Source organism: Falco punctatus (genome assembly GCF_963210335.1).
Source record: "Falco punctatus genome assembly, chromosome: 4".
Taxonomy (NCBI): domain Eukaryota; kingdom Metazoa; phylum Chordata; class Aves; order Falconiformes; family Falconidae; genus Falco; species Falco punctatus.
Window position 1 is genome coordinate 50,521,353 of NC_137583.1, and position 22,549 is coordinate 50,543,901.

General features: G+C 50.6%; 2 protein-coding genes and 1 long non-coding RNA gene across 3 annotated transcripts in view; 1 reads left to right on the forward strand and 2 right to left on the reverse strand.

The window, feature by feature from the left end:
• The window catches only part of LOC308061970 (acrosin-like), a 39,041-nt gene that overhangs the window by 11,844 nt on the left and 4,648 nt on the right, over window positions 1-22,549 (reverse strand). The gene's annotated exons all lie outside the window — the stretch shown is intronic.
• On the forward strand, window positions 6-22,067 carry LOC308061981. The gene is made up of 2 exons (XR_013927421.1): window positions 6-5,589; window positions 20,588-22,067. It is a non-coding gene; the product is annotated as an uncharacterized lncRNA (long non-coding RNA).
• On the reverse strand, window positions 15,914-19,378 carry LOC308061971 (acrosin-like). Its single transcript, XM_080382729.1, has 4 exons — window positions 19,178-19,378; window positions 18,574-18,839; window positions 18,142-18,287; window positions 15,914-17,676 (listed from the first exon to the last, which is right to left on the reverse strand). Exons 1-4 carry the CDS (start codon window positions 19,336-19,338, stop codon window positions 17,335-17,337), a joined length of 915 nt encoding a protein of 304 aa, XP_080238855.1. The 5' UTR covers window positions 19,339-19,378; the 3' UTR covers window positions 15,914-17,334.

The window sequence follows — 22,549 nt, forward strand, 5'->3', positions numbered from 1 at the left end:
GCAGTACGCGCATGCTTCAGTGTCCAAGAGCCAATGCCTCTTATGGCTGCGGCCAGCAACAGTGCTGGGCAAGCCAAATAAGCCAAGCACAGCCCAGCAACGTCAACCTTCCTGCACAAAGCACAGTGAAATGCAGGTGCAGCACACTCCTCACTGGCTATGTCAGCCACAGCAACGCGCTCTGGCAGGTGTCATGTCCTTGCTGTCTGTGAGGTTGATTGCAGTTCTGGGCACACACTGACCATGGCACTTGTGGCAAGGGCAATCGTTGTGAAGCTCTAGGGAGAGAAGGATGCTCCTGCTCTCAAACCTACATGCAATCGTTGTCCGTGGCTTTGGTGAATCCTGCATCAGCCTTGTCTCATCAGTCTGCCTTCTGCCGCTGACTGAAGGAGCCTTGCTCACTCACCTGCTGGAGTGCAGGAGAGAAGCAGGAGCCAGGCATGTGCATTGCATTTGCACAGCAGGGCTAGGTCCCTGGAGGGTCGAGGGCAATGGCTTGAAGGGTGGCAGCCTCCAAGCTTGTGAAAGGTGCGGCAGCTGCCTGCTGCCATCCTGGCTTCTGTGGCGAGGCATAAGGCGCACAGCGGAGGGAGCAACCGGGTCCCGAGGAGGAGGAGCGGGCAGGCTCTGTCTGAAAGTGGAAGAGCTGCTCTCAAGGCCCTTGAGGCACAGCAGGGCTTCCTAGGCCCCAGAACTGGCCTCCAAGCAAGCGGGCTCAAGGCTGCTTTGTGTTTTGAAAAGGGACCGGCTGCCGGTTCCCGTGTGTCTGCTGAGAGCAGGCAGAAGGCGGCCTTGGAGAAGACAACTTGTCTGCTGGGGAAACTCTGCTCTTTCAGCACCAGTTTTGGCAGGTGGCCAGCGGGGAATGCCGTCAGAGGTGGCCACACTTCACAGACGCTTGAAGGAAGAGATTGGGGTCATTTGGTGGAGAGGACTTGACAGAGACAGCAGTTCCCAGGCAAGCCCGTCAGTAATGGCACACAAGACCAAGGTGACCTAGCTAACACCCCCCAAAGACCATGTGTGTTGACAGATGGGGCAAACCTGGGAGCAAAGGGGGGAAAAAATAACTGGGGTTGGCCCCGTCTCTGGGAGGAGAGCAGGGCTGAGAGAGGCAGGACTCATGGAAGATGAGGGGAACGTATAAGCACGGCAAATGGAGCGAAGGACCCAGGATTCAGGCATGTGGATGGCCTGCAGTGTCAGCCGATGTGCTTGCTCAGCCCCAGCATCCCCACCTTGCAAGAGGACCAGGCCTGCCAACCACTGGTCACGTATCCAACCCAAGGACTTAACAGTCTGTGCATCGTCATGTGGCAATAAGGGTCCTTGGACATTTCCCAACTATAAATAAACATAGGTGCATCATCCTTTAGATAAGTGGTACAGCATTCACTATTGACATGGACCATCCCTTGTGCCCAGTGCCCACACTGTGAGCCGCCCCCTCTCTACCACAGGTAATGTCCATGATGTTGACATGTGGAATCGTACCCTACAATTCGAGGAGAGTTATAAAGCAGGATGCTACGTGATAAGAGAGCTGCACGTAGACACCACGCCAGGACCAATGACTAGAGTACGCGTGGACAAGTAGCTTTAGCCCATCACCTCTGAATAACAACGCATGCGTGGCGTGTGTGTCTTTTGTTAAGAGTATAAATTGCTGTAAGCCTGTTAATAAATCAGCACTAACTTGATCACATTGGTCGTATAAGTTGTGTCCGAGAGCCATGTGCATCAACAAACCAGTATGGGGAGAGCAGTGGCCCCTGCCCCAGGAAAAGCTGTGTGCCCTGCGTGAATTGGTTAAGGAACAGTTAGACGCGGGCCACATTGAAGAATCACATAGCCCATAGAACACCCCTGTAGTAGTGATAGAAAAGAAGTCTGGTAAATGGCGATTGTTGCATGACCTGCGTAAAGTCAATGCAGTGATGGCCCCTATGGGGGCCTTGCAGCCAGGGTTGCCATCTGCCACCACCATACCAACAGAATGGGATATTTTAGTTATTGATCTGAAAGACTGGTTTATTTACCATTCCTTTAGATCCAAAAGACAAAGCAAAGTTTGCTTTTACAGTACCAACTAGAACTAACTCTGAGCCCACAACAAGGTACCACTGGCCCGTGCTGGCTCAGGGCATGAGAAACTCGCCAACCATTTGTCAATGGTTTATAGCCCAAGCCCTGAGCTCAGTGAGAGACAAATACCAAGATGTTTACTGTCATGATGACACAGATGGCATTTTGCTAGCAGCACCGTCCAAAGAGTTGCTGGAGACAGCTGAGAAGGGTGCCAGACATAGTTTAGCAGAATTTGGATTGAATGTAGCTCCCGAAGAAGTTCAGAGGCAAGAGCCCTGGAAATATCTGGGCACGAATGTGCTGAAGGGAACTGTGTCTCCACAACCTATCAAATTGAAACTGGATGTAAAGACTTTGAATGATGTCCAATAACTTGCAGGAATGCTAAATTGGTTACGGCCTTATTTAGGCCTTACTAATGAACAAATGCATCCTCTTTTGCAGCTTTTAAAAGGAGACACAGATCTTTTAGCCCCAAGTTACTTAATGCCTGCAGCCTTGGCACTTGTGAAAGAAGTCAACGGTTGATCTCTTCACGACATGTGTGGCGTGTAGCTATCACGCTTCCTTTAAGTGGTTTTATTTTAATGGACCAATCTTCCCCTTATGCTATGTTGGCCCAGCGGAACCAGGCTTGGCAAGATCCACTGCATGTACCTGAGTGGTTGTTTCTGCCTTTGCAGCCTAAGAGAGGTGCTGTTGAATTGTACGAACTTGTTGCCGATTTGATCATAAAAATCCAAAAAAGATGTTTAGAGTTGACTGGACTTAATCCACCAACTGTAATTATCCCTGTACAACAATTCTATGTTGAATGGGCACTATTAAACTCTACTGCCCTTCAAGTGGCTTTAGCCACTTTTCAAGGGCAAGTTCAGTACCACATTTCCACCTCATCCACTTTTGAAAATGACTGTAAATCTAACTTTGCAGCCACAGCAACGAAGTCAGAGACGACCAGTCAAAGGTGATACAGTATTTACAGGTGGGTCTGGAAAAACGGGAAAACCTGCAGTCGCTTGGAAAAAACATGGGCAATGGCATTCCCAAATTGTATATCAGGAAGGATCCCCATAAGTCATAGAGTTACAGGCTGCGGCTTTGGCATTTCAGTATTTTCCAGGCCATTTTAATCTTGTTACTGATTCGGCATATGTGGCAGCCCTCCTTCCCATGTTAGACAGGGCTGTCCTTGGCCATGTCAACAATCCCAAGCTTGTTGCAATTTTGACTTTAGTTTGGGGAGAGATTCGGAAACACCATTCTCCGTATTATGTTATGCATGTTAGTAGCCATACTCCCCTACCTGGTTTTGTAATTGAAGGCAATGCTAGAGTTGACGCTCTAGTTTCTGTGGCTCTGTCGGTGCCTGTTCCTGAGGTCCATCAGCAAGACGTGATAGCCCACCAATTCTATCATCTGAATTGGCGATCCTTGTATCATCAATTTGTCCAATAGGGTCTCTCTCAGGCAGCTGCACGCAGGAATTGTTGCAGCCTGCCCAGACTGTCAAAATGTTACTTCTGTGCCAAATTAGGGAGTTAATCCTAGAGGCCTTCAAGCTTTACAGCTCTGGCAAACAGATGTAACTGATTACAATGAGTTTGGCAGACAAAAATATGTCCATGTTAAAAATAGATACATATTCTAGTGCAATGACTGCTACTGCCCACACAGGTGAGACCAGTCGTGACGTCATTCGGCACTGGCAACGTGCTTTTTCTGTGCTTGGTGTCCCTCTTGAAATCAAAACGGACCGTGGACCTGCCTATAATTCCAGGCCCGTCAGTCAGTTCCTTTCCCAATGGGGGATCTCCCACAATTTTGGTATTCCCCATTCCCCTATGCCAAGCCATCGCCGAACGCATGAATGGTACTCTTAAATGCCAGCTTGAAAAACAATAAAGGGGAATGAAGGGAATGACCCCAGAGGCACGATTAGAGAAAGCATGTTATGTTTTGCACTTTCTGAAAATCTCTGCTGACCATGTGGTGCCTCCCATTGTGTGGCACTTGGTGTCAATTGGTGACAAGCCGCAAAAGCACAAAGGCATCTTCGTACGCATGAAAGACCCTCGTACTGAGCATTGGTTGGGACTGCGTTAATTGTTAACTTGGGGGAGAGTTATGCTTGTGTTTCTGCAGCTGAAGGTCCGCGATGGATACCTGCTCGCTGTGTGCGGCCTAGGCTTAGCGTGCCAGACCATGGGAGCACTGCTGCCGCCAGTCAACGCAAACACTAATGTGTGGTCTCCTTACTGAACCAGTCCTTCTTTGGTGTGCCCTTCCTCAAAACTGACTTGCAGACGTTGTTGCAAAAAAGTGAATGTATGATTTTGACAAAGAATGTGGGGAATGAAGAATGTTACTGAAAGCCTTGATATTTGGGATGATTACCTCTGTATAATGTTAATCCAAAAGAGGTTGATATTGTTTGCACTTTGAATGTTGATAGTTGTTTTTAAGTAGATGCTAACGTAGTCGGAGGCCAAGATGGGACCATGACACCTGCACAAATCAACACGTCAACATGTTGATAAGCATAATGTGCTCAAAGGCAAAATAACGTTGGATGAAGCATGTAGTGATGTAGTTGATTTATGGAACTGATGGGAACGTATTGCAGTGGTTCTTCTCTTATCCGGAGCAACAGCAGGGAAAGCATTCAAGAGTTAAATCACCTTGTTTGTTAGGCTAAGTGGGTCCCCCGTGGAGAGTCGGCCAAGTCACGACAATCACACCAATATGGCTACATGCTGTGCTCCCTTTATTAAACAAACAGGTCATTTTTATAACTTAAACCGACCGCTCACCCAACTTTACACACAGCTGATTGGATAAAAGTCTCTGGGCCATGTAGGGGTCCGTGTCGCTGATTGGTGAGCATGCTGCAGGCACCTGATCAGAGTGTGCTGATGAGAGTGTGCTGATTTTGCGGTTCCCAGGACTTGCTCTGCACCTGGCTTCTTGTTTGTGCATAGCTTGTTTTCCTTCTCCCACTGCTTGTTCCCAGGACAAGTTAAAGCTGCTCTGCAGCTTCAACTAACAGGCCTGGGTTCTCCAACCCAGACAATGGTAACATATGTCCTCGGTCCTTTAAAAATCCCTCTACAGTTAAGAACGTGAGTCAAATTGGCCACTATGACATACAAAACAGAGCAACTATTGCCCTTTTGATGTTGGCTCAAGGACACGGCTGTGAGGGTTGTGATGGTATGTGCTGCATGGATTTTAGGTGCCCCATTGCAGCAACAAGTTATCAAAATCTGAGAAAATGTCATCCTTTTGGTCATCAATTCACTCAATTGGCAGTATTCTTTGTTTGATAATGCCTTGGTTGCCGTCGTCTTTGCAAGGGCCCTGCAGCACACGGCAAAAATGGTACTAGCTGTTCAAAAACAAAAGGGGGGAATGTTGGGGAATGCAGAGGACCTGCAGACAAGTTAGTTGACTTCAAAGATATAGTCTTGTACCGTTAAGACAGCCACAAATTGTCAGGTATGTCAACAGGATGTGAAGAACTGGAACTTAGAACCACAGCATACGGGCACCTACAGCAACAGCAAATAGCAAGCAAGAAGACGAACACAAAAACCTGTCAGGGACTGATACATGTACTATCTAAGATATATAAAAAAATTGTATAAACAAGAAAGGCCATTTTGTCCAAACCCAGCCATGCAGACTTTGCGCTCTGTGCTACGAGGTACACCTGAGGCCTCTGGACAGAAAGCCGGACTTGTTTGGGGAGGGAGCATGCTCCAGCATCATCCGCAGAGCCATAAGAACTCCTTTCACTGCGTGATCAAGAGGAAGCAAAGGGCATGCCCATGTTTCCAGAGATCAAAGTTCAGCTGGAGGCATGCCCTGCAGTCCTGGGTAGGAACAGAGCTGGGAGCTGCAGCACCATGGCTTGCCGCGGCCCAAGCACAGAGCAAGAGGAGGACGGTCCTGGCAGCTTCAGAGGCAGGCCCTTCTGCAGCTCCCGCAGGGGGGGCATGCCTAGGTGGGCAGCAGCTGAGGGCATGCGTGCTCAAGCACCTCCAAGTCCTTCCTGCCTCTGGGAGGTGGAGAGGTGGCCAGTGGTTGGCAGGCCTGGTCCTCTTGCAAGGTGGGGATGCTGGGGCTGAGCAAGCACGTCGGCTGACACCGCAGGCCATCCACATGCCTGAGAGGCTCTCTCTCCCCTCTTGCTTGTTACCTCCTCCAGCTTCAGGTTCACTAGTGAGCTGTGCATGCACACAGGGCTCCCAGCAGCAGCTGGCCCGAGACACTGGGGCTTTCCAAGTGCCGGCTGCCTGTGGCCTGTCTTGCCATCGGCCTTTGCTAGCAGCCAGGCCTGGGGACCCACCATGTGGCAGGTGCAGAATGGGAACACAAAGGAAGGGCTTTGGGGTGGCTCTCCAAAAGAAGCCAGCGGGTACTGTGGTGATTAGGCGCAGGGCTCAGGCAAGCAAAGCAGCCAGCACTTTGCTTCTGTGTGACCGGCTCCTTGATCCCCCCTTCTCTCCATTTGCCATGTGCTTATATGTGCCCCTCATCTTCCCTGAGTCCTGCCTCTCTCAGCCCTGCTCTCCTCCCAGAGACGGGGCCAACCCCAGTTATTTTTTCCCCCCTTTGCTCCCAGGTTTGCCCCATCTGTCAACACACATGGTCTTTGGGGGGTGTTAGCTAGGTCACCTTGGACTTGTGTGCCATTACTGACGGGCTTGCCTGGGAACTGCTGTCTCTGCCAGAGTCCTCTCCGCCAAATGACCCCAATCTCTTCCTTCAAGCGTCTGTGAAGTGTGGCCACCTCTGACGGCATTCCCCGCTAGCCACCTGCCAAAACTGGTGCTGAAAGAGCAGGGTTTCCCCAGCAGACAAGTTGTCTTCTCCAAGGCCGCCTTCTGCCTGCTCTCAGCAGACACATGGGAACCGGCAGCCGGTCCCTTTTCAAAACACAAAGCAGCCTTGAGCCCGCTTGCTTGGAGGCCAGTTCTGGGGCCTAGGAAGCCCTGCTGCGCCTCAAGGGCCTTGAGAGCAGCTCTTCCACTTTCAGACAGAGCCTGCCCGCTCCTCCTCCTCGGGACCCGGTTGCTCCCTCCGCTGTGCGCCTTATGCCTCGCCACAGAAGCCAGGATGGCAGCAGGCAGCTGCCGCACCTTTCACAAGCTTGGAGGCTGCCATCCTTCGAGCCATTGCCCTCGACCCTCCAGGGACCTAGCCCTGCTGTGCAAATGCAATGCACATGCCTGGCTCCTGCTTCTCTCCTGCACTCCAGCAGGTGAGTGAGCAAGGCTCCTTCAGTCAGCGGCAGAAGGCAGACTGATGAGGTGAGAGTGATGCAATCTTGCAGGAGCTGGCTGGAAACTGGGACCATGCATGGCAATCAGTTAGCTGAGGGGAATGTGCTCGAGCTTGTCTAGACAACAATTGAAAGAGCATAGAGGAGTGGGGGACAGATGGCACCAAGGATGGCACCAAGGAAAGATAACACCTTGCTGTTGATTGATGGTAGTTGACCACCAATCAGGGATTGCCTAGTATGCAATGCTTAGCTCAAAAGAACCAATCTGTTTAAAACGTGCGATTTCTGAAAGTATATATACCCATGTTTCTATTCAAAAAATTGACATTTGCTTGCATCAAGCTGCGTCCCGTCTCTCCATCGCAGCAAATTGGTGACCCCGACGTGATACATTTAAGGATCTGACGTGATGAGTTTATGAACCACCAGGCTGAGCGGCAGGCTGCGAGTCCCACAGAACGTTGAATGAGCTGCTGAAAGGAAGTGGGAATTGAAAAAAAGTCCCTCTGGAATTGAGAGGTGAGCTGTGGGAAACTTGGGAATCAGGTGTCTTCCCCTATGAGAGAAGTATACGGACTTCATGAAGGGTCTTCTAGTCAGATCCGGGAGTCCGTGCCTCAGTCTCCTCAAATGGTGACCCCTATGGTGGTGTTCCGAAGCCTTGGAAGAATAAGGACGGAAAAAAGACAGCTCGTGGAAGAGGGCTGCATTCCGGAGGAGACGTCTTGGCTGAATGATCGTCTTGCTGGCTGGACCAGGCGGACAACCTGCATCGAGACAGGTGAGCAGCCAAGAAACTAAATTCCACCGACAGCGCGACTCTTCTCAAGACACCGTCAACGATGATGATTCCGTCCGCACCTCCTCTGCCCCCAAAGCTTCTGTCACTGGTTGCAGCAACCCTCACAACACAGGACCAAGCACGGCAACAGGACAACTCAGACAAACCTTTTGATCCAGGTCCTATAGATCTGGAAAAGGAGCTAGACCTTTCCCCCACCACCACCCCTCGTCTCTCCCGATGCATTGATTGTATTTTGGGGGAGGGTGAGAGGGGGTCTGAGGGATTGGTGGCAGGAATGCAAGTGGGAAAGGCTTAAGTGAGGGGTTTTGGGAGTCGCTATGATAAACATGGTTATCTAGTGTTTAATAGGTGTCTGCGTATGAATGATTTTTGCCCTGGGCCTGGTGGTGCATACAACTGTGGTTTGTGTCCGGGCTCAGAGATGTAAATATGGGCTTCTCTGTTAAGGTAAAGTGTCTCTGGTTGCATAAAAAAAGAGGGAATGAAGGGAATGACCCCAGAGGTATGTTCAGGGAAAGCATTAAAGAGTTAGATCACCTTGTTTGTTAGGCAGTTAAGAACCTTAGTCAAAATTGCCACTGTTTTTTGTTGTTGGTTCAAGGACATGGCTGTGAGGATTTGGATGGTATGTGCTGTGTGGATTTTAGGCGCCCCATTGCAGCAACATGTTATCAAAATCTGGGAAAATGTCAGCCTTTTTGGCATCCATTCACTCAATTGGCAGTATTGTTTGTTTGCTATTACCTTGGTTGCTGTCATGTTTGCAAGGGCCCTGAAGAACATGGCAAACCTGGTACTAGCTGTTCAAAAAACAAAAAGGGGAAATTGTAAAATTGTACGGAACAGAGACAGTGGGTTATTTTGACATTGATAATATGTCTTAGTTGCTTTTTTTGATTGGTTCTATTACTTATACCTTGTTTTTACTCGTTTGGTACATCCTGGTAGGGGTTGATACTTTTACAGGATGGCCAGAAGCCCTTCCCTGTCGCACCACACCAGCAAAAGAGGTTGTGAAGTGGTTATTACAAGAAATAATTCCGAGATTTGGAGTTCCTATTGGAATTTCCTCTGACAGAGGTCCACACTTTGTTGCTGAAGTAGTCCAAAGTGTTAGCAAAGTATTGGGTATTAATTGGGATTTACATTCATCTTGGAGGCCACAATCTAGTGGGAAAGTGGAAAGGATGAATCAAACTTTAAAACGACAAGTAAGTAAAATTTGTCAAGAAACCAGTCTAAAGTGGCCTCAGGCACTTCCATTGGCATTATTACGAATCAGGGTACAGCCAAGGAGTGGAACCTCAGTCAGTCCTTATGAATTATTATATGGTAAACCATATGAGTCTCCAGAACCAAATCCAAACTTACATATGAAAGGAAAGCAGGATGTATATAACTATTTGCTTTCTCTAGGAAAAACTTTGACTGCAATTCGGAGTGCAGTAATTTGGAATAGACCTATCCCTGGAAAATTCAGTGCATGATTTCCAACCAGGAGACTATGTCTATGTGAAGACCTGGACCTCCGAACCTTTGCAGGAGCGCTGGAGAGGACCTTTCCAGATACTGTTAACCACTTTTACAGCTATCAAAATAGCAGAATCGGATGCTTGGATACATTATACTTGAGTGAAGAAAGCACCTACTCCATGGAAGATTGTTAATCGTGACCCAGACACTTTAAAATTGACTTTGAAACATGTCTAATTTTTCATATCAGGTTATGATTATTCTTTGGATTTTATTTTGGTCGGTAGTGTTGGTGGGATCATGGGCTGACTTGGTGGACAGGAACAAAAGACAAGTAGAAACAGAACAAGTGATTGACATTCCCAAACAAATGGCTGAGGAAAATTTGATGGTAGGATTGTTTAAAGGATTTGCCAATTTACAAAATGTCACGCAGATCACTGCTTGTTTGCCAGTACCGAGAGCGGTAGGTGAATCTATTCCATGGGGAATTTTAACTATGAATTTGACCAATATGGAACATAAAAATGAAACCACCTATTGTGAACAAAGGCCAGTGACTCAATGGTATGAACAAGTAAAGGTTATTAGAAAACAGTGGAAGTCGCCAGGTAACGAAACAGATTGTAAAAACCTACTGAATTATGATTTTATAACAGGATCCCGACCTAGTGCCATAGCTCAAGTTTTTCTTCCTGGGGGTCCAAATCCCCAGTTAGGTTGGTGTTCTTATGATGAACAACTTAAAACCAATGTAAGCAAAAATATCATGGAATGGAAGTGTAACAAAACTGGCCAAGGTACACAATTAGTAGAGCAATGGGACTCTATATGGTCTATGTCCATATTTTCCCAATTTCAGTACATGGCCAGAACTTTTTGGTGTTTCACCTGGGATGGAATAGTTTTTGCAGTGTTACCCTTAGTTAATGATAAAACAACTTTATTGAGAGAAAAGGAAAATAAAATAGTACCATGGTGGAAAAGTGAAAAAGTGTATGACTGCAGCAATGCAGACTTAATAATTCAAAGAATTCCTCCTTTGGCTGCTGCTTTGAAATATGGTTGTTTCTGTCGAGATCTTAAGAATACTCTCAATTTAACCAGTACTTTTACACTCAGGAAAGGAACTCTGTTTAGTTGCAGAAAATCTACTATTCAAAGTCCAGGACATTTAATTTGGGCATTAAGTGATGGAACCTGGACAACTCATTTACCATTAGATGGTAAGGTGAAACAAATTACTTTAGGCATGCCAACATCGTGTCCAATTTGGAGAAATCACCATTTAGAGGATCCCTAGAGAATTTAAAATTGAAACAAACAAAGAGATCTGAGACAAATGATGGTACTTGGAATGAACCCTCAACAAGAGTAAAAATTGGCTGGGCACTTGAATCACTTTTGAATCCTATAGCATCATATAGAAATAGAGAATGGCTTTATCAGTTAACAAGTCAAGTAAAAAAAAATAAATAACAAATGTCACCAAAAAGAGGTTTAAGGACAGGCGACTTCCAAGATGACTTCACAAAATAGTATGGCATTAGGTATGCTCCTACTTAAAGAACATGGGGTATGTGGATATCTCAAGGATAGACTGGACCACAGTTACGTTCACATTCCAAATGTCACTCAAGATGTGGAACATGATCTGGACCTACTAGGTAAAATTGAGAAAAGATACAGAATCAATTCAAGAAGATACGTCAGAAGATTGGCTGGGGAAAATTTTTTTTAAAAACTGGGATGGAATTTGAGCTCTTGGATACAATCCATAATCAAAACTTTGTTTCTGTTACTAATTGTCTTTCTGATGATCATGCTAGTATATGCATGATTGAAGAAACAGTTTACCAACACAATTTCAGTCAATCGTATGAGAGAAGTACCAACTATTCTATCAAGACATGGTCCACCACCAAAATATGGTGAAACAAATGATATATAAATAATGTGAAAGTATTGAAATAAGGATTTTCAGCACTTTCAAAGGGGGGAAATGTTATAGATTTGCTAATAAGTTAAGATTGATTGACTATTTGATTTTATAAAATTATTTTATAAAATTGAAATATAGAAGGATAAGAAATATTTTAATGAAACTTATAGTTGCACAGTAAAAGCTGCTATGAGATCTTCTGTACATCCCGTACCAAGGCTAGAAGAATGGGCTAGAACCATTGTTAAAACTTAGGTAATAACTTTAGGGTTTGAAAGGTTTCTTTGTATTTGACCAGTCTTCTGTATGTGGAAGGTGTATTGAAATGTCAGAATATGAGATTAATGGAAACCGGGGAGAGTCGACTGGAACAGCTTGTAGTTACCTGCCAAGAGTTCGTGAACTTTAGTAAAAGGTAATTCCGGCAGGGGGAGATCGCAACCACCGACTCATATACCACCTACCCAAATCATACCTCAGACCCATTTCTAGACCTTTCTAAGCTCTACTGCGCAGAATCGGATATAGGAGGAGAGTATGTTAATGATTTACGGGAAATATTATGATTACGCATGAATATTTAATTAATATGTGTGAATAAGTTTTATATATGGTGTCTGATTTTGAGACTTGGTGTGCGTTGATCGTGAGAAGACTCACTCACGCACCCGGCCGTTAATAAAGAAGTGTCTGCTTATCTACATCACATTGGTGTCGATAAGTCCTTCATTCCGAGATTTCGGTAACAACGGTGGTACCTGGCAGAGCTGCCCATGGGATGAGGCTGGCCTCTGCTCCAGCGAGGCCACGGTGCCTGGGGTTGAGAATCAGGGCTTAGCCCCCCTGCAGCCCTAGGGGCGGGAAATGGCTGTGTGCAGCTCTGCCAGCCCAGGACAGGGCAGGCAGCAGTGGCACCTGCCCGGCCAGAGACACCCCGAAATGTGGTCCTGGCCCACACTCTGAAGCAGACAGGCTGTAGTCCCACACTGGCCAGGGCTGCCCCACCATTGCCACCCACCTCACTCCAGCTCCAACGTGGGGACCAGTTGCCCCATGCGCCAGCCCTCCCCCTCCATCCCATTTCACCCCTCCCCATCCCACTCCAGACTCCATCCCACCCTGCCTGGCTGGGGGCATCGACCCCTGCTCGCCCCCACCCACTGGCTGACAGTAGGGTGCCCTCTCCCCCCCCGGTACCCCAACAGACCATACCCAGCTGGCAGCTCAAGGACCCAACCCTCCGGGGCTGTGAGAGCAGGTGGCCGGTGTCCTGGGCATCCCTCTGCCTTGGGGACAGCTTGGCCTTGTCCCTCGGGAAGCCTGAAAGAAAGACCAGAGGGAGGCAGGCTGCGGGGCACCAGGGTGAATATGGCTTCATGCCAACACTTCTGTCCCCTTGGCACCCGCTGGATCCCCTCCCCAAGCGTGCCTTAGCTGTACCCTCCTTGCCCACAATCACAGGCAGCTGCTTGTCCGGCCAGTCCCTGGGGATGCGGCTGTCTTGGCCCAACAGCTCCATCTTGTCGTGCTGAGAAGGAGAGAGCAGCCTGGCTGACACATGGGGCTGAATTCAGCATCCCCAGGCAACCCTCCCACACCCAGCTCTCCCTGCGGAAACTGAGTCATGCATCCCTCCCAGTGCTCAGCATCACCCTCCCAGCCTTGGTCACCCCACCAGATCCCTACCTTTGTCATCCCTACCTTGATGGGGCACAGGATAGGGGGCTGGAGTGGCCATAGAGCACCCGGTGGGTGAGGCTGCTGCGGAGCTGAATTTTGGCGACTTATCTCACAGGAGGCACCTGATGCCCCAGCAAACCTGAGGTCAGGCTGAGACCAGGCACAGCTCATCACGTGGCTTCTGCACCACTGAGGCAGAAAAATGGGCTCGATGGGGCAGCGCCGGGCAAGGCTGTAGGACCCCACAGGCCTGGGGCAAGAACAGCTGACCCTCCCCAGCACATCTCTGCTCCCCTGCCCTGCCCAGGCACCCCCAGACCCCTCTGCCCACACCCGGGGAAGAGCCCTCCCTTGCCATGGTATGACATCCCCAGGGGCCGGGGATGGGTCCCCGTGTCCCCCACCTGTGGCCGTGATGCTGAGTTTGCTACTGCTTGATGATGGCACCAGGATGCCCAGTGAGGCAGGGGTCAGCAGCGGCAGCAATGGGATGGCCGTAATTCTCCTGGAGAAGGCAGGAGCCACGGGTGGGTGACAGGGGGCAAACAACCAACCCTGGCTCAAAGCAGCGCCCCAAAGCCCACAGGCTTGTAGCCAAAGGCATCCCCTGCCTGCTGCTGTCACGAAGGGGTCCCCACCCCCCCACAGGCACGTAGGGCTGCACAGGGACCTTGGCAGGGTTGGTCCCCCCAGGCAGACACCCTCACACCTGGGGCTGCCCAGGGCGCGCAGGGGTGCGAGGGGAAGGGCGCAGGCTCCCATGCCTGCCATCCAAACCAGCCCTCACACCGCTTTCATCCCTTCGTCAGTGCTAATTACCCCCCTGCGCCTTGCCAGGAGAGCAGGTCACAACCCAGCTCCCCAGCACTGCATGTCACACCCCTGCTTGGGGAGATGAGCCATCACCCCCCAGCCTTGCTCCAGAAAGCCTCTGCACCCACTCCCCACTTCTGGTTTGGGAGGGCTCTGTCCTGCACGTGCCCCCTCCTCCTGCCTCCTTTCATGTCAGGAACCTGCTACCGGTGGGAGGAAAAGGCACTGATTCCTGATCAGCATCCCCACACTTCGCTGGCTAAAGTGCTCCGATGCCAGGGTACCTCGCGAGCACCAGCTGGGATAGCTGGAAGGAACAGGGTGAGATGCCCAAAGCCATCCCCATCCCCACTGCACTCACCCAGACGCATCATGGGCCTCTGTCGGCAGCACCTTCTCCTTGAGCTGCTCCAGGCTGTCCTTCCAGTGTGCCGTATTATTCTATGTAATGTGTACCCTCGAGAACTTGGTGTGTGGGTGAGGAGGAAAAATCCACCGTGCGTCCAGCATGGCAATAAACCACTGTCAGCTTCCTAAACTGTCGTTTCGCTCAGAGAGCTTTCTTGGTTATGATTTTCGGTAACAGAACATGGTGACCAAACGGGACCCACTTTCCGGAATCTCGACAGACCAGAGAAATCGTGAGCACAGCAAGCATGCACCGGAGTAGTTTTGCCAAGGTTCTGAGATTCCCTGGCCAGGTGAATCTCCGTGACAGCTCTCTGGGATAACAGCGACATGGTCATAAACACTGAGGTTGCTTACAAAGAAGTCGTATCGCATTGCGAGTTGAAGTCCCCCCGGTGGGTCAGAGTCCCCCCGGGATATTTGAAGTGCACAATTGTCTAATCCATATGCTGTTATGCAGATGCCCAGAGCCCAGATTTTGCCTCACGCTCATGTGAAACTTTGTTGGATTTTGTTTGCTGGATTTTGCCTCTGTCCGGTTTTGTTTGCAGGGTTTGGTTTAGGTATTGAGTGTTTGTGATTTTGAAACTTTGTACACATGGGATCTGGTCATTCTGCTAGAGGGAGCTGGTTCTTCAGAGTTCTTTTGGGTTGTTTATTAAGATGCTGGAGCAAGTTTTGGAGTGACCCCCCCAATCAGAAAAAATGGGCCGAATATTGTCATCACTGGTGGCCCTTGTATACCTTAGGTGATCAAGAGAAATGGCCTAGGAAGGGAAGCATAATCTCCAATACAGCATGGCAGTTCATGTTCTTTTGGTACATGCAAAGGACAATGGGAAGAAGTCCCATAAGTGGGTTGAGAAAGGATCATGGAACAAGAAGTAAATACACATTCATGATACTTGATGGTAATGTATTAATAATGATGGAGGGGAAGTTAATTATTAATTGCCTTGGTGTTGTTCTGCTTGTAGTATTGGGAAAAGGTGTTTGAAAGGGGAGAATGAAGAAGAGGATGTGCAATTTCTGGTTTCAGGGCAGTGTTGCTGGTAATAGGGAGAGATTTTTGCTGAAGGTAAAAGAACGGCGTTGGGGAAAGCTCAGGAAGAGGATGCGAGAATAAATGGCTTTCGCTGCTTTGTTTGTGGGGCAGTCAGAGCTGCCTCCCTGCCCACCCGGTGCTCTCTGCTGCAGAGTTGCTTTGGGTTTCCTTGCCCACTCTGTTACGGAGCAGCCAGAGCCGGCAGGCTTCTGAACACTGTGGGATTTCTCCTTTCAGGTCTCGTTGATCTGAATGAGGTGGGCACCTGGGGGGCTGCTCCTATGCCAGCCTAAATGGATATTCCCACGAGCGTGCAGCTGCATTCCAAAGAGCCAGACACACACACACACACACAGAGCGCCGCAATGAATGTGAAGGGCAAAACAGATTGACACAGACAAAGCAATACCTTGACAAGTATCCCTGCAGATGGAACCACTGCTTACACCCATGTGAATGCAGTCCAGGCCTTTCCGGGGTTTCCAGATGTCCTGGTTTCAGTTGGGATAGAGTTAATTTTCTTCTTAGTGGCTAGTACAGTGCTGTGTTTTGCCTGTGATGTGAGAACAATGTTGATAGCCGCACTGATGTTCTTAGTTGTTGCTGGGTAATGTTTATACTAAAGTCAAGGGCTTTTTGGATTCTTGGGCCTTGCCAGCCAGAGGGCTGGGGGAGCACAAGAGACTGGGAAGGGACACAGCCAGGTCAGCTGCCCTGAACCAGCCAAAGAGGTATTCCATACCATGGGACGTCATGCTTGGTATAGAAAGTAGGAGGGTTAGCTGGGGAGGGATCGTTGCTCGGAGACTGGCTGCGCATCAGTCAGCACGTGGTGAGCAGTTGTACTGTGCATCACTTGGGGGTTTTCTCCCCTTTTCCCTTTTCCTTTGGATTTTACCCTTTTCCCCCACCTTTCCATCCTAATTGTTACTATTATCATTGTTATTACTGATGTTCCTACCTCTTTATTCTGTTTAAATTATTAAATTGTTCTTATCTCTACCCTCAAGTTTTACATTCCTTTCTGATTCTCCTCCCCAGCCCTCCGGATGAGGGGGAGTGAGCAGGCGGCTGCGTGGTGCTTGGTTGCCGGCCGGCATGAAACCATGAGACCAGAGGATGAGGCTACTGAAAGAGAAACACAGCTTCACTCCCTGGATTCATAAGCACAGCGTGTTCGTAGATGCCTCAGATAACAGTCTGGAAATTAAGTCCATGTCATATGTGGGGCTCAAAGCCAAGGCTCCCTCAGCAGTGCCTGGTGCAAGCCTTGGGTCTTTCTAGATCTCTGTTTCCTGGGCCCTGAGAGTCCACGTTCAAGTTCGCTGGCGCCTCATACAGACGCACACAGGGATCCCACCAGGAGCGGGCCTAAGGCATTCTGTGCTTCCAACTGCCATCCCCAAGGCCCTGAGCCCCGCAGTGACCTGCCTTCCCTTGTTCCACTGCACCCTCATCCTCCTTGCTCAGCAGGCAGAGCTTCAGCCCTTTGCTGTGACCCTTTGTGCCCGACTTGTCTGCCCGCAGCCTGCTTCCTTCGGCAGGTGCCGGGCGTGGAAGTCCTGGCCTTGCACACGAGACTGAAGAGGACTGGCGCCTGGTTAGCCACAGAACTGAAACACTTTATTGCAGGGACTCAGCCAGCTGAGCTCTTCCGTTGAGAGGAGCGCGGGCAGGACAGAGCAGGCCTTTGACACTGAGGCCGCCATTGCATCAGCAGGCATTGCCCCAGCGGGAAATGGTGGTGGTGCGCTGCAGCCAGCCCTGGATCCTCTTTGTCCTGCTGCTCAAACCTTTTCTCCTATTAGGAACTGCACCAACTTCTGCAGCCAAGAAAGGAAATCCTGCAGCTTCTGCACTGGAAGTGGGCAGGGTATAAACCTTCCTGCTTCTGTTGGTGTTGGCCTGTGAACGGGGGTGGAGGTGAAGGCTGGCTGCGGCCTTGCAGTAGACGCTACTGCTGTGTGCAGGCCCATCTGTTCCAGGATCCAGTTGTAGAAGTGCTGGGTGGAGGTGTAGACTCCGGGCTTCTTTGCTCTCGCACAGCCCATCCCCCAGCTGGTCAGGCCAACAAGCCAGAAGTAGTCAGCGCTCTTGTCTTGGCACACAAGAGGCCCACCGCTGTCCCCCTGCAGCAGAGGAGAAAGGATGAAGGGGTTGTTGGGTGGCCACCGTCAGCCCAGTGGCTGGCTCCTTCCCTCTCATGGCACTTCCAGAGCTGTATTTAGTGGCCAGCCAAGCTCTGGAGAAGCTTGCCTGGGAGGGGGCGGTGGGCCTGTAAGGCAGGGCTCGCTCTCCCTGCGGCACACTTGTCCTGCAGGTGCTGCAGAAGGATGTTGCACGTTTGGGATGGTGAAGCTCTGGGCTGCCAAGGGCACTGGGTGGGCTTTGTGGACATAGTGCCAGGCCTCTGGGACAAGGCAGGCAGGCCCTGGGCAAAGGCGTGCAAAAGGGGAAGGGGGGTAAGGCCCTCAGCAGTGGGGACACAGCAATGGGAGTGTGAGTGGCCAGGAAAAGCCCGTGACGGTGCAGGTTTGGGCAGTTGTGGCAGGGCTGCCCGTGCTGCCGGGGCTTGGCTTGTAGCACGCTCCTACCTGGCAGGTGTCGATGCCACCCTGCGGATAGCCAGCACAGATGTTGTGGGTGTGGATGGCCCCTTTGTACCAGCCGCTGCTGTTACAGACCCCGGCATCAATGAGGTGGACCTGGGCCTCCTGCAGCACATATGCCGATCCTCCATCTGTGAAGAGCACAGAAAGGAATGAACACCCAGCAGCTCATTGCCAGTTCTCCTTCCCTGCGTGACTGAAGCCCTATCCCGGGGCTCGGCTTTGCATGTGGGGAGGCGCTGGACCGCTCCTTCCTTTCTGCCTTGCTCTGGGTCAGTGGCTCACGCCCCCCTCTCTAAGAGGCATACGTCCCCACAGCCTGATTCTGGCTTTCGCCTCTGTCGTCAGGAAGAGCAACCTGCCTCCCCAAGCTGGCCAAGCTTGCACTCGCAACGTGACTACATTTTGGGAGCTCACCTCTTGCAGTCCTGGCACCCCAGCCACTGACGTAGCACTCTGTCAGCTCCGAGACTCTCAGCGAGGCATCGGGCACGCAGGCAAGCTGTACATAGCTGTTGCACTGGACAGGCTGCTCCAGTTCCAGCAAGGCAATGTCGTTTCTTTGAGTGACATTACTGTAGTGCTGGTGAACCAGCAGCCGCTTGATGTTGCGCACCTGGGCCTCAGGTCCCAGCTGGGTCAGCCGGGTGGCACCTACCACCACCAGCCACATGGTGATGTTCCTGGAAGGCAGATGGAGAGAGGGCTCAGAGGGAGCAGAGCCACATGCTGCAGCAGCACAGCAGTCGCCCTGCCTTCTGCTTGGCAAGGCAGAGAGGAAAGCAGTGCTTGGGAGGGTGCGACAGACCACATGCTCCTTGGGCTCAAGCAGTGTCAAGCTGGAGGCTGCTGGGAAGCAGTGGCACAAGCTCAGCCTTCTCCTGAGCAGCCTCTCAGGTGGCTGCGGAGTGCCCAGGCACTGGGTGTACTGCAGGGCAACAGGACATGCTGCAGCACGTGCTGCTGTGCTCAGGGCACCTGCTAGAGTGTGGGGCTAGCCCCGATCCCTGGTCCTCCTTACCTGGCCTCGATGAAGCAGTGGGCTGATGTGAGGACCCACTGTGGGCTGATGAGGGAGCCCCCGCAGATGTGCGCCGTGCCTCCTTCCAAGGGAGCCTCGATGCTGACGATCCAAGGCCAGGCCCCTGGCTGGGCATCTCTGCCACCCACAACGCGCGACATGCCGTAGTGAAAAGCCGCAGGCCGAAGGCCGCAGGTGCCTCTGTAACCAGAAACTCCATTCTGGTTAGCTCCATGCAAGCTTGCGCCATTCCGGCTAAAGGCCAGCCATCTTCCCTCCCCTCAAGGCATGGCCAGAAGGGCCGAGGAAACCCGTGGGCTGTGTGCCCACTCCCCTTTCCCCGCTTTCTGCTTCAGCCCGTAGATGAGCTGTGCTGGCAGCCTGGGTGATGGCAAGGAGCTGAGCCTCCCACATGGCCTTCAAGAGCCTCTGGGGTGGCCATGGGGGACAAGCAGGACCCCTCCAGAGAAGCTCACAAGGGTTGCCCAATCTCCCCCCCAGAGCCTCGGGCCACTTACCCACAGCTATCCCATGTGCCGTGCACAGGACAGCACATGGCCAGCAGGACAACGAGGAGGAGGAGAACATCCATCACTACCAGCAACATGTGGCAGCTGCAAGAACGAGGGCTTGTCGCCACCAGTGTGGCTGCCGACGTACTGCCTGCAGGATTCCTGTTGCCTGGGGTTCTCTTGGATGCGGGGCTGATGTCACAGAGTGCCTGGTTCCAGGTGCTGGGCGTGGTGGCGGTGGGGGAGGGACGGGTGGCAACAGGAGGGGTTCCAAGTAGGACTGGAGGCAGAAGCTGGGATTGCACACCCCCGACAGAGCCTTGTGGCATGCCCTGCTTGCACGATCAGGGTGGGCAGGCCCCGTGGCAGGCAGCAGCGCCTGGCTCCCAGCTCTGCCTGCTAACAGCTCACAGGGCAGCACCCAGCGTGGCCTCGCAGCCTCTTTGGGAAGTTCCCTGCCGCCCTGCTCTCTGCAGCCCTGTGCCACCGGCTGCTTCCCAATAAACAGACACACAACAGAGAACACAATGACTACAGCAGCATGCGCGTGCTTGGGTGTTGAAGAGCCAATCTTTTGATGGCCGTGGCAGGCAAGCAGTGCTGGGCAAGCCAAATAAGCCAAGCACAGCCCAGCGACGTCAACCTTCCTGCACAAAGCACAGTGAAATGCAGGTGCAGCACACTCCTCACTGGCTATGTCAGCCACAGCAACGCGCTCTGGCAGGCGTCGTGTCCTTGCTGTCTGTGAGTTGGATTGCTGTTCTGGGCACACACTGACCATGGCACTTGTGGCAAGGGCAATCGTTGTGAAGCTCTAGGGAGAGAGAAGGATGCTCCTGCTCTCAGCCCTACATGCCACTGTTCGCAGCTTTGCAAGTGCTTGTGCTGCGATGAAGAGACGGGACGCAGCTTGATGCAAGCAAATGTCAATTTACTGTACAGAAGCACGAGTTTCTATACATTTTCAGAAGCTGCGCGTTTTAAACAGATTGGTTCCCTTTGAGCTAAGCACTGCATACTAGGCAATCCCTGATTGGTGGTCAACTACCTTCAATCAACAGCAAGGTGTTACCTTCCCTTGGCGCCATCCTTGGCACCATCTGTACCCCACTCCCCTATGCTCTTTCAATTGTTGTCTAGACAAGCTCGAGCACATTCACCTCAGCTAACTGATTGCCATGCATGGTCCCAGTTTCCAGCCAGCTCCTGCATCTCCCCCTTCCTGTTGCACAATAAGAACCTTTGAAACCAAACGAGTAAAAACAAGGTATAAGTAATAGAACCAATCAAAAAAAGCAACTAAGACATATTATCAATGTCAAAATAACCCACTGTCTCTGTTCCGTACAATTTTACAATTTCCCCTTTTTGTTTTTTGAACAGCTAGTACCAGGTTTGCCATGTTCTTCAGGGCCCTTGCAAACATGACAGCAACCAAGGTAATAGCAAACAAACAATACTGCCAATTGAGTGAATGGATGCCAAAAAGGCTGACATTTTCCCAGATTTTGATAACATGTTGCTGCAATGGGGCGCCTAAAATCCACACAGCACATACCATCCAAATCCTCACAGCCATGTCCTTGAACCAACAACAAAAAACAGTGGCAATTTTGACTAAGGTTCTTAACTGCCTAACAAACAAGGTGATCTAACTCTTTAATGCTTTCCCTGAACATACCTCTGGGGTCATTCCCTTCATTCCCTCTTTTTTTATGCAACCAGAGACACTTTACCTTAACAGAGAAGCCCATATTTACATCTCTGAGCCCGGACACAAACCACAGTTGTATGCACCACCAGGCCCGGGCAAAAATCATTCATACGCAGACACCTATTAAACACTAGATAACCATGTTTATCATAGCAACTCCCAAAACCCCTCACTTAAGCCTTTCCCACTTGCATTCCTGCCACCAATCCCTCAGACCCCCTCTCACCCTCCCCCAAAATACAATCAATGCATCGGGAGAGACGAGGGGTGGTGGTGGGGGAAAGGTCTAGCTCCTTTTCCAGATCTATAGGACCTGGATCAAAAGGTTTGTCTGAGTTGTCCTGTTGCCGTGCTTGGTCCTGTGTTGTGAGGGTTGCTGCAACCAGTGACAGAAGCTTTGGGGGCAGAGGAGGTGCGGACGGAATCATCATCGTTGACGGTGTCTTGAGAAGAGTCGCGCTGTCGGTGGAATTTAGTTTCTTGGCTGCTCACCTGTCTCGATGCAGGTTGTCCGCCTGGTCCAGCCAGCAAGACGATCATTCAGCCAAGACGTCTCCTCCGGAACGCAGCCCTCTTCCACGAGCTGTCTTTTTTCCGTCCTTATTCTTCCAAGGCTTCGGAACACCACCATAGGGGTCACCATTTGAGGAGACTGAGGCACGGACTCCCGGATCTGACTAGAAGACCCTTCATGAAGTCCGTATACTTCTCTCATAGGGGAAGACACCTGATTCCCAAGTTTCCCACAGCTCACCTCTCAATTCCAGAGGGACTTTTTTTCAATTCCCACTTCCTTTCAGCAGCTCATTCAACGTTCTGTGGGACTCGCAGCCTGCCGCTCAGCCTGGTGGTTCATAAACTCATCACGTCAGATCCTTAAATGTATCACGTCGGGGTCACCAATTTGCTGCGATGGAGAGACGGGACGCAGCTTGATGCAAGCAAATGTCAATTTTTTGAATAGAAACATGGGTATATATACTTTCAGAAATCGCACGTTTTAAACAGATTGGTTCTTTTGAGCTAAGCATTGCATACTAGGCAATCCCTGATTGGTGGTCAACTACCATCAATCAACAGCAAGGTGTTATCTTTCCTTGGTGCCATCCTTGGTGCCATCTGTCCCCCACTCCTCTATGCTCTTTC